Source organism: Myxocyprinus asiaticus, chromosome 1 (assembly GCF_019703515.2).
Source record: "Myxocyprinus asiaticus isolate MX2 ecotype Aquarium Trade chromosome 1, UBuf_Myxa_2, whole genome shotgun sequence".
In the NCBI taxonomy this organism is placed as follows: Eukaryota; Metazoa; Chordata; class Actinopteri; order Cypriniformes; family Catostomidae; genus Myxocyprinus; species Myxocyprinus asiaticus.
This window is the reverse complement of record NC_059344.1, coordinates 64784035-64796732: the sequence shown is the minus strand read 5'-3', so window position 1 is coordinate 64796732 and position 12698 is coordinate 64784035. Positions and strand designations below refer to the sequence as shown.

At 37.8% G+C, this 12698-nt stretch overlaps 1 protein-coding gene across 2 annotated transcripts; it reads left to right on the top strand.

Moving 5' to 3' along the window:
* Positions 1-6143: 6143 nt before the first annotated feature.
* LOC127428599 (myosin regulatory light chain 2, smooth muscle minor isoform-like) lies at positions 6144-12560 on the top strand. Of its 2 annotated transcripts, none has more exons than XM_051677079.1 (4): positions 6144-6296; positions 8664-8878; positions 9267-9428; positions 11704-12560. In XM_051677079.1, the coding sequence occupies exons 2-4, from the start codon at positions 8692-8694 to the stop codon at positions 11874-11876; spliced, it is 522 nt and encodes a 173-aa protein (XP_051533039.1). In that variant the 5' UTR covers positions 6144-6296; positions 8664-8691; the 3' UTR covers positions 11877-12560. The 2 variants fall into 2 exon arrangements, with proteins under 2 accessions (XP_051533039.1, XP_051533121.1); XM_051677161.1 differs by having other exon boundaries at positions 6147-6300.
* The last annotated feature ends 138 nt before the right edge of the window (positions 12561-12698 follow it).

The window sequence follows — 12698 nt, the reverse complement described above, 5'->3', positions numbered from 1 at the left end:
AGTCTCTCAAATGACTTCATGAACACAAACATCAGGGTGACAGGTCTGTAGTCATTGTAATCTTGGGTTTCATTGGGACAGGGATGATAGTGGAGCATTTGCAGTGATCTGTTGAAGGTCTGTGTGAAGATGGTGGCCAGCTGGTTAGCACCGGCTTTTAGATAAGTGGGTGGAACACCGTCTGGGCCCTGAGCTTTCCTTGTCTTCTGTTTCCGGAAGACCTGGCACACATCCACTTCACAGATCTTAAGTGCAGGTTGAGTAGTAGAATGGGGGAGGAGGATGGTTGCAGGAGGTGTTTGGGTTTGTGTGAAGTGAAGGTCAGAGTGGGTGTGGGGTGTGAGACTGGGCTTTTCAAATCTACAGTAAAACACATTCAGGTCGTCAGCCAGATGTTGATTCCCTACAATGTTGGGGGATGGTGTCTTGTAGTTGGCAATGTCATTCAGGCCACTCCACACTGATGCAAGGTCATTAGCTGAAAACAAGTTTTCCAGCTTTTCAGAGTAGCTTCTTTTAGCCACTCTGATCTCCTTTGTCAGTGCATTTTTGGCCTGATTATTCAATATTTTATCCCCACTTCTGTAAGCATCCTCTTTGGCCTGACAAAGCTGCCTGAGTTTTCCTGTAAACCATGGTTCGTTGTTGTTGTATGTTAAATAAGTCCTAGTAGGAATGCACATATCCTCACAGAAACTGATATATGTTGTTACAGTATCTGTGAGCTCGTCCAGATTGGTGTCTGCAGCTTCAAAAACACTCCAATCAGTGCAGTCAAAACAGGCTTGAAGTTCCAGCTCTGCTTCATTGGTCCATCTCTTTACAGTCTTAAATACAGGTTTAGCTGATTTTAGTTTCTGCATGTAGGTTGGAAAAAGATGAACCAGACAGTGATCAGAGAGTCCTAAAGCTGCACATGGGACAGAGTGATATGCATACTTTAATGTAGTGTAACAGTGATCCAGTATATTTCTGTCTCTGGTGAGGCATGTAATGTGCTGTTTGTATTTGGGCAAGTCACGTGTGAGGTTTTCTTTGTTTTGTTTTTGTTTTTTGTGATTTTTTTCCCCTTTTCTCCCCAATTTGGCATGCCCAATTCCCAATGCACTCTAGGTCCTCGTGGTGGCATAGTGACTCACCTCATTCTGGGTGGCGGAGGACGAATCTCAGTTGCCTCCACGTCTGAGACTGTCAATCCACGCATCTTATCACGTAGCTTGATGAGCACGTTACCGCGGAGACATATCGCATGAGGAGGCTTCACGCTATTCTCCATGGCATCCACGCACAACTCACCACGTGCCCCACCGAGAGCGAGAACCACATTATAGCGACCACGAGGAGGTTACCCCATGTGACTCTACCTTCCCTAGCAACCGGGCCGGCCAATTTGGTTGCTTAGGAGACCTGACTGGAGTCACTCAGCATGCCCTGGATTTGAACTCGCGACTCTAGGGGTGGTAGTCAGCGTCTTTACTCTCTGTGCTACCCAGGCCCCCAGAGGCTTGCTTTGTTAAAATTCACAAGAATAATAATAAGTGAGTCCGTGTGTTGTTGTTTCGTGTCTGTGATCGATCTGCCAGCTGTTGCAGTGCTGCATTCAAGCACGTTTGTGGAGGAATGTAAAAACTCACCAGAATAAATTAGGAAAACTCCCATGGCAAGTAGAAAGGCTTACAGTTGAGGAAGAGCGCTTCTAACTTAGGGCAGCACATCTTCTTCAACACTGTTACATCTGTACACCAACTTGCATTGATGTAAAAGCATGTTCCACCGCCTCTTGTTTTCCCCGATAACTCAGCGATGCGATCCGCTTTGAACAGCTGAAAGCCCAGCAAATGTAATGCGCTGTCCAGAATGGCTTCACTCAGCCAGGTTTCCGTGAAACACAGAGCAGCAGAGTTAGCAAAGTCCTTATTTGTACGGATTAGGAGAAGTAGTTCATCCATTTTGTTAGGAAGAGAGAGGAGATTTTCTAGATGTATGCTTGGCAGCGTGGTTCGGAAGCATTCATACAGTAATTTAAACTCACTTGTCTACCACGCATGAAAGAAAAATAAATAGAAAAACATATTTTTGCTTTAAAGGTATCTAAGTTGTTTATGTTATTAAGTAAACTGATTAAAACAACGTTCATTTTGCTATGCTGTGCCTGCTGTTATGCAGATGTTATGATATTGATGGTCAAAAAGTCACCCAATTTATCTTAATTCACCTTAATATAAATGTACTTAAAGTAAAACACAGTCCAGTCAAAAAGTTCACAATGGACATTACTTAAACAACCAAAGGATTTGCCTCTTGATATTTGTTTTGATTTGTCACGAAAGTCAATAATTGCATGTTAGATGGTCTAAACGGTCAAATTACAATCAGTGTATGTTAAAGTGAAATAGAATTCCCAATTAAAGGAATGTTCTGAGTTCAATACAATTTAAGCTCAATCGACAGCATTCGTGGCATAATGTTGATTACCACAAAAACGAATTTCAGCTCATCCCTCCTTTTCTTTAATAAAAGCAAAAATCTGAGTTACAGTGAGGCACTTACAATGAAAGTGAATGGGGGCCAAAATATAAACGTTAAAATACACACTGTTTCAAAAGTATTGCTACGAGACATAAATCATATTCGTTAACATGATTTTAGTGTGGTAAAATCGCTAACTAACCATTTCTGTTTAAAGTTATATCCAATTAGAGAACTTTGTTGCCATGACGACGTAACGCTGTAAACCCTAAAACAACCACACACAAAATAGAAAAACAAAAGAGATGATTTAAACAACTTTACAGTTCAAATAATACACAATTTTAACCAAAGAATTAACAAAAGTTATTTTTATAAAATTATAAGCTTAAACTTGATGTTTTTAAACCCTCCAAAAATTGGCCCCATTCCCTTCAATTGTCAGTGCCTCACTGCAACCTCAATTTTTGCTTTTTATAAAGAAAAGGACGGTCAAATATAAATAAATGTTTGTGGTAATCAACATTATGCCACAAAAGTTGTCGATTGAGCTGAACTTGTATTAAACCCGGAATATTCCTTTAAATGAGCAACATAGTAGTCATTCTTAAAGTGTTTTGCATTTTAGCCATTTACAGTGTTGCATGGCTAGTTTTGTAAAGATCATCTCTTAAACTGTAAAGCAAAGTTTGGGTTGGGATTATCTCCAATGCACCTTGGATTAGGAGGTAATTCATAAATTTCAGTTACGTTGTTGTCAATCAAACCAAGAGTGAATATTCTGGAAAGTGTGTATGTGTTTGCATATTCAAACTAGCTGTCTGAGTTTATGAGATTCTGATGTTGTCATGAGCTTGTGTATTTTTGTCCCTCATCAAAGAAGCTTTGTAATACTGGAAAAACACATGTTTGGCTGACCCTGGGAAGTAGCATGGGTTTACACACAGCTGCTGTACTACGTAATACACTAATAAACTAACGACAGGCCCAGATACTTACTGCTACAGTCTTCTGCAGAATATATGCACTATATTTGAAATTATAAACCTTATCATCATTACTATACATTGCATACTTAAGCCTCATTATACCATACTTTGCAGTTGTCAGAGTGGTTCAGAGTGCTATAATGAGCTGTTCAACAATGGGACACTATGAAAAACTGTACATGCGCACAGGCCCAGCTCCAGCTCTAAGATGTAAGGTGGGCCATAGGACTCTCTGGGTGGGCCAAACAGTTGGAGGGGTGGGTGGGGGTGTGGTTGCCAAGGTGGGCCAAGCTCAAGCCACACAGGCCCTCTGTGGAGCCAGGCCTGCATACATATATAACAGTTACAAGCCATAATGAACTATATAGTTCAACCCTTTTCTGCAGGGTATTTGAATATTTTTAGATATACAGTATATACATACTGTAGTTTAGAATCAGAATCAGAATCAGCTTTATTGCCAAGTATGCTTACACATACAAGGAATTTGTCTTGGTGACAGGAGCTTCCAGTACACAACAATACAAAAACAGCAGCAAGACATAGATAATAATAAAAAATAAAAACGATTTATACACATACTTACAGACACACACATACATACATACATACACATATACACATGGGTAGTGCAAATCTAATACAATCTGTTATGTACAGTGCAAATGTTTTTTTGTTTTTTTTTTCAGAGGAATGAAATGGCAGAAGAGGTTGGATGTGTTGGATAAATATAAAAAAGACTAAACTGTGTATTGCACAGTTATTGCTCAATGGGGCAGTGTAACTGTTCATAAGATGGATAGCCTGAGGGAAAAAACTGTTCCTGTGCCTGACGGTTCTGGTGCTCAGAGCTCTGAAGCGTCGGCCAGAAGGCAACAGTTCAAAAAGGTAGTGGGCAGGGTGAGTGGGGTCCCAAGTGATTTTTCCAGCCTTTTTCCTCACTCTGGGAGTGTATAGTTCTTGAAGGGGGGTGCAGGGGGCAACCAATAATCCTCTCAGCAGTCCGAACTGTCCTTTGTAGTCTTCTGATGTCTGATTTCGTAGCTGAACCAAACCAGACAGTTACTGAAGTGCAGAGGACAGACTCAATGACTGCTGAGTAGAACTGTATCAGCAGCGCCTGTGGCAGGTTGAACTTCCTCAGCTGGCGAAGGAAATACAACCTCTGCTGGGCCTTTTTCGCAATGGAGTCAATGTGTGTCTCCCACTTCAGGTCCTGTGAGATGGTAGTGCCCAGGAACCTGAATGACTCCACTGCTGCCACAGTGCTGTTTAGAATGGTTTTGGGGGGGTTTCTCCTAAAGTCCACAATCATCTCCACCGTTTTGAGCGTGTTCAGCTCAAGGTTGTTTTGACTGCACCAGACAGCCAGCTGTTTAACCTCCCTTCTGTATGCAGACTCATCGTCATCTCGGATGAGGCCGATGACAGTGGTGTCGTCCGCAAACTTCAGGAGCTTGACAGAGGGGTCCTTGGCGATGCAGTCATTGGTGTAGAGGGAGAAGAGTAGTGGGGAGAGCACACATCTCTGGGGGGCACCAGTGCTGATTGTACATGTGCTGGAAGTGAGTTTCCCCTGTCTCACAAGCTGCTGCCTGTCCATCAGAAAGCTGGTAATCCACTGACAGATAGACATGGGAACAGAGTTTATGAGCTTTGCCTGAATCTTAGTCAGTAACTACTGAAACTGCTTAATACTTTTATATTAAAAATGTTACATATATAAATCCCACATCATATCTGTTTAAAATAACATCACACAATGAATGAGAGAAGACAATCCATTCGTGAAAGTGATTTTATTAACAAGTCATATCTCATTCTGTAGACAAAGTATGTCTAATTGAAAATAACATAGAGATACCACTGGGCAATTAGCTTCTTATAAATATAAACCTTTAAAAATTAAATAATTAAATAATAAATATAAATATTAAAATAAAATGCATAAATATGTTAACACACAATATAATAAAATCATGGGTTTTATAAAAAGAATTCACTCAAAAAAATATATATTTTAGTTTATTTTTAAGATTTACGCATTTAAATTTTAAATATAAAAAAACTCCATCAAATTAAATTGTGAAATATTTAACAAAATTAAATTAATAAAACTTAAAGATATTTAGTTTTTTTTATTATTATTAATTTTATTAAAGATTATTTATTATTTCGTTATGAAATTTAAATACGTAAATCTTAAAATTGCTTTTTTTAAAGTATGTAGAATATTTGTACTTTTAAAAACCATTTGCCACACCGGTAGGATCATTTAAAAGTGAAGGCAAAACGCATTTTGAACAAAACTCTATGTTGATAAAGGTAAAAAAAATAAAAAAAGTAGGCCTACGTGGACATTATCCGTACACTATCCACACGTGATGGCAAATTAAATGTTTGAACAGATGGCTTTTCATAATCCAAACGTCGAATTGCTATAATTGCAACTATCGACACATTTGTCTTTTTGCTCAGGAAGAAAAACATTATTTCAGACCTCATATGGTCACGTTACAAAAACAATTACGTAGTCAGAAGGGGGCGTGTCCAGATAAACTACCCGGGAAGAAAGGGGGGGTTTCATAGACATTTTAGTTGATTAATGAATAGGACCTCATGAGAAAAATACAGATATTACATGAAGAATATTTTAATTTAAATGTATTACGGTTTACTGTGTGCTGCGTTTCACTTTTGCGAATCTCTGTCTTTCATCTGTGACCCCCTTACTGTTGTAATGGTCTGGTCCGAGGAAGATCGCCGAAGCGCCGCTGAAATCCGGAAGTTTGGGCGGTGGTTGAACAAGGCGGAGGTTACTGCTGTCGATCTCGGTTGGTAGGTGAGACGATTATTCTCATTGTTTAATCTGTTTTCACGCGTTTTTGTTTTATTTAGTAATATGATGCTAATTATATACTTACGTAAAAAACATGCGCGCAGAGTGAATAATCGAGTTACTGTATATGCTTCCACGTGTCTGAAATGGTCTTGGTTTTATTTATTTATTTATTTATTTATTTATTATTATTATTTTTTAAATCTTAGCATGTTATTTAGTTGCAGTATTTAACGAACCAACGTGTTTAAAATAGAAACTCAGCATTTTATTCATTGTGGCAGTTCAGTTTTTTTGTTTTTTTTTTTGCGCTTCCTGTGTTATTTTTAGGGCGTGTGTGTTAGCGTTTAATCGGAAAATATTCTAAAAGTTGTTATAATTCATAATCCTTATTTAGGCCACATGATTGGGATCTGCCCTCATTAAATGAAAGGTGCTATAAATACATCAAATTGGTCGCAGATGTAGGTTATGATTAGTGTCAATGTAATGGACCCTTGGTCACTGGTCAAATGTTTGTCGACTTTATTGCGATTATTAGTTGTGATTAGTCAGTTTTTGTTGTTCTTTTGAAATCGGGCTATGTTTAAGTAAGCATTTGTACCTGTTGTGTTTTTTATGTTGTAACTTTACAAGACTCAAGAGTAGGGATTTTTTATTATTTTAATTTTTTTAGGCCAGTTTTGCCAATATTTTCACTGGGCCACCACAAAAATGATCCATTTTATTTTTAGCAATGTATTTTTATATATGACAGAGTGTGTGTGTGTGTGTGTGTGTGTGTATGTGTGTATATATATATATATATATATATATATATATATATATATATATTCACCAAAGTGGCATTCAACTGATCATAAAGTATAGTCAGGACATTACTGATGTAAAAAACAGCACCTTCACTATTTGAAAAAGACATTTTTTATCAAATCTAGACAGGCCCCATTTCCAGCAGCCATCACTCCAACACCTTATCCTTGAATAATCATGCTAAATTGCTAATTTGGTACTAGAAAATCGCTTATAACTACCATTATATCAAACACAGTTGAAAGCTATTTGGCTCGTTAAATGAAGCTTAACGTTGTCTTTGTGTTTGTTTTTGAGTTGCCACAGTATGCAATAGACTGGCATGTCTTAAGGGCAATATTAGGTTAAAAATGGCAAAAAAGAAACAGCTGTCTCTAGAAACTCATCAGTCAATCATTGTTTTGAGGAATGAAGGCTATACAATGCTTGAAACTGCCAAAAAACTGAAGATTTCATACAAAGGTGTCCACTACAGTCTTCAAAGACAAAGGACAACTGGCTCTAACAAGGACAGAAAGAGATGTGGAAGGCCAGATGTACAATTAAACAAGAAGATAAGTACATCAGAGTCTCTGGTTTGAGAAATAGACACCTCACATGTCCTCAGCTGACAGCTTCATTGAATTCTACCCGCTCAACACCAGTTTCATGTACAACAGTAAAGAGAAGACTCAGGGGTGCAGGCCTTATGAGAAGAATTGCAAAGAAAAAGACACTTTTGAAACAGAAAAACAAAAAGAAAAGGTTAGAGTGGGCAAAGAAACACAGACATTGGACAACAGATAATTGGAAAAGAGTGTTATGGATCTTAACCCCATTGAGCTTTTGTGGGATCAGCTAGACTGTAAGGTGTGTGAGAAGTGCCCGACAAGACAGCCACATCTATGGCAAGTGCTACAGGAAGTGTGGGGTGAAATGTCATCTGAGTATCTGGACAAACTGACAGCTAGAATAACAAGGATCTGCAAAGCTGTCATTGATGCATGTGGAGGATTTTTTGATGAGAACTCTTTGAAGTAGTTTAAGAAGTTTTGAACATTTGCTTTCAAATTGTAATAGTAATTTTTCATGTTATTAATGTCCTGACTATAAACTGTGATCAGTTGAATGCCACTTTGGTGAATAAAAGTACCAATTTCTTTTCGTAAGAGCAAAATCTGTTCATTATTCCAAACTTTTGGCCACCAGTGTAAACATCAGATGAAGGGTTTTGGCCCCAGAAGAACAGAGGAATAATAAAAAAAAAATACTATCAGCGTTGATTTTTGCAGATAACCAATAGTTAAAAGCAACTATCGGCACTGATATATCGGTCAACCTTTAATTTTAACCAGCTTGATATCTTTATTGTGACAAGTTTAAATCAGCAGAATATGCAGCAATTCACATAAACCCAAATTAGGTTTGCAGGGCATTAAAATGCATGCACCTTCATGCAAGCTTCTAGTAATCTAATTAGTTTTTGAGCTGCAGACAAAGCTCTCTTCTGTTCTGTAAAATTCAGAAATTATTAGTGTTTGAGCTTGTGTTTGATATTTCCCTTGTTTGTTTAGCTCATAGGTAAAGCCAAACTCAGCCAAAATGTCAAGCAAATGTCGCGCCAAGGGAAAGGCCACCAAGAAGCGCCCTCAGCGCGCCACCTCCAATGTCTTTGCTATGTTCGATCAGTCACAGATTCAGGAATTTAAAGAAGCTTTCAACATGATCGACCAGAACCGTGATGGTTTTGTAGATAAGGAGGATCTGCACGACATGCTGGCGTCTCTCGGTAAGGTTTCATCTGTTGCCTTAAAGGGGTAATTCGCCAAAAAATGAAAATTCTTTCATTTACTCACCCTCAAGTTGTTCCAAACCCATTTTCTGTCTTCTGTTAAACCTAAAAGAAGATGTTAGGCAGAATTGAACAGGCTGACAGCCTCAGTAACCATTCACTTTTCATTGCATCTTTATCCATTTTTATCATAGTTGTCAAGCTTAATAAATGACAAAGACGTAATTGAAGCATGAATGATGTAGTCCATATGACTTACGACATCAAATGACAAGTTTTCATTTTAGGGTGAACTAACCCTTTCAGTATATCAGTTATAAATAACAATGTTTTGTTTACAGAATGGTTAAATTCATCTGTTTTTCACTCCACTTTTTCACTTCAGGGAAGAACCCAGCAGATGATTATTTGGAGGCGATGATGACAGAAGCTCCCGGGCCGATAAATTTCACTATGTTTCTCACTATGTTCGGAGAGAAGCTCAATGGCACAGACCCAGAGGAAGTCATTCGTAATGCTTTTGCTTGCTTCGATGAGGAAGGAACAGGTAAAAACTTGTCTTGAGCCCATGTGGGTCAATGACAAATAAGGATGGTCCGATAAGATTCAAATGAGAAATCATTACCATAAAGGAGTGGTGTTGGTGTAGTGGACTAAAGCACTGAACTGGTAAGCAGAAGGTTGTTGGTTCAATCCCCACAGCCACCACCATTGTGTCCTTGAGCAAGGCACTTAACTCCAGGTTGCTCCAGGGGGACTGTCCCTGTAATAAGTGCACTGTAAGTCACTTTGGATAAAAGCGTCTGCCAAATGCATAAATGTAAAATTACCAAACCTAGTTTAAAGCAGATGTATCGAGTTCATTAGTTCGTGAAAAAAACATTTATAGCATTTTCCACAAACACACACACAACAAATGATTTAATGACTTTAAAAATGTCAAGTGGTGTAACCATTAAATAAAAGGTATTAAAATACTTTCCTTGCTCAAGTGTACACAACTTTTTAGGTTTTGCGTTACCTCGCAATAAGTTTACCATGGTTTTACTACAGTTACCATATTTTAACCATGATATTTGTAGTGAAACCATAGTAATAAATCAGGAAAACAAAAACTGGTAATAAAAATCATAATTTTGTGGTTACTATGGTTTTACTACAAATACCATGGTTAAAATTTGGTATTTGTAGTAGAACTATAGCGACAATATTAACCATGGTTAATCTATAGTAAAAGCATGGTTACTATATGGATACAGTGTACTGTATTAAAACCATGGTTTCTGAGGGGGCCTGGGTAGCTCAGCGAGTATTGACGCTGACTACCACCCCTGGAGATGCGAGCTCGAATCCAGGGTGTGTTGAGTGACTCCAGCCTAAGTAGCCAAATTGGCCCGGTTGCTAGGGAGGGTAGAGTCACATGGGGTAACCTCCTCATGGTCACTATAATATGTGGTTCTTGCTCTCGGTGGGGCGTGTGGTGAGTTGTGCGTGGATGCCGCTGAGAATAGCGTGAAGCCTCCACACGCGCTACGTCTCCGCAGTAACGCGCTCAACAAGCCACATGATAAGATGCGTGGATTGACGGTCTCAGACGCGGAGGAAACTTGAGATTCGTCCTCCGCCACCCAGATTGAGGCAAGTCACTACGCCACCACGAGGACTTAGAGCGCATTGGGAATTGGGCATTCCAAATTGGGGAGAAAAGGGGAAAAAACAACAAAAAACATTGTTGCAACAGTCAGTGTTACTACAGTGAAACCATGGTGAATTTATTCAGAGGGGTTAGGTTAGGGGCTAACCTTAGTAAAAACAAAACTCTAAACAAGTAACCATGTAGGAAACTTTTTTTTTTTTTTTTAGCAGAAACCATGGTTTTACTATAGTAAGTAACCTTGATTGTAGTAACCAGTAGTACTGTACTATGGTTTTACTATAATAATATGTAGTCTGTAACCATCTTGTTTTTACTATAGTAATGTTGTAGTAACCATGATAGTAGTAGGCTAACCCTGTTTTTCCCCCCTCCCATGGTTTTAATACAGTATACTGTATCCATGGTTCTCTTATAGATTAACCATGGTTAATCTTGTGGTTACTTACTATGGTATTACTACAAATACTATGGTTAAACTATGGTATATGTAGTAAAACCATACTAATTTTTATTACCATTGTCTTTGTTTTTCTGTATTATTACCATGGTTTCACTACGAGTATCAAGGTTAAAATATGGTTACTGTAGAAAAGCCATGGTAAATTTATTGCGAGGGAACGCAAAACTGTTTCAGACAAACGAATCCCGCCCTGTCCACTAGAGGACTCCGTAGGTTACATCACCTGACTTTGATTTGGTGTGCAAGTTTGAAAAAATATTAATAATTAATACGGCCTTATTCAAGAATTTTAGCTTCTAATGAGACTTTTATTTCTTTTTTTACTGTCTCTGTATGGTTACACCACTAAGACATTTTTTTATTTTATTTAACCCCCAGAAAAATATCAAAATGACTTTTAAAAATAAAATAAACATGTTTATCATAGTAGAGGTGTATTCAAGTAATTGTTTGGTGTGAACTGCATTATTAATTATTAATTGCATTATAATATTTTTTATTTGAATTGCATTTGTAAAAAAAATAGCGTCACGTCAGTTTATGCTGCACCTATTGCATCACTGAATCTATTTACAATTTATCATCAAATATGACAGCAGTCTCCTAAAACATTATGCATAGAAAATACTAATTCGCCTTTTGACGATATTTGAAATATATTAATTAATATGTATGAAAGGAACATTTGATTCTTTCTCCCCTCAGGCTTCATTCAGGAGGACTACTTGCGAGAACTTCTGACCACCATGGGTGATCGCTTCACAGATGAAGAAGTTGATGAGCTCTTCAGAGAAGCACCCATTGATAAAAAGAGCAACTTCAACTATGTGGAGTTCACCCGTATTCTCAAACATGGAGCCAAAGACAAGGATGATTAAACTGAAAACAAGCCCCTGTCATCTTGCTTTTAAAATCCCCTTTTAGGCTAGAGAAATTCTGCGCTGTCCCATGGGAAGCTGACCTGAGCTTTATTATTGCATGTATGCGTGTATGTGAGAATTAAAGGAGCACTCTGTAGAAATCTCTAGGATAAGACCTAATATATGAATGGGTTATGATGCTGAATCAAGAAAACGGTTTGGGAAAAAGTTAAGTCACTCTATTACCAAAATCAAAATCCACCATGGAACTGTGCACCATTTTGTTTTTCTCTTTGTGGTGTTTGAATTTGGTCAGTGCAACGTTGACGTTTCAGTGTTTATTCTTTTTTTGATATATGCAAATTGTAACAAATTCCACTAATTATTAGGCCTCATGGTTAATAGTTGAATGTATTTGTAGCTTTATGGGTCTGATGGATCATCATCTTTTTCATATATTTTGTCCATGTCTAGACTATAATGGAGTGTAACTTTAGAGTTTACTTCTAGTTAGTCGGTAAGTTGTACGATCTCAAACCTCTAATACAGGGTCTCATTTCTCTCTTTGTTAAAGACAACAAAATAAAATAAATGTGAAAGTGTTACATTTTAGGTGCATTTGAGCTTTTCGTGGCCTGAACTAACTGTATTTTTACATTTCATAATAAACAATATTTTGAATAAATGACTTATTGAACATTGTTTCTTGTGGGCTTTGCTTAGTTGTTGTTAATTATATTAATCTTGATGTGAACAATGTAATTATGTTCACCAGATGTTTTGTGAAGGTTAGAAGATGCAACTGCACTTAGAGTAACTATGGTCTACTCTACATCTATT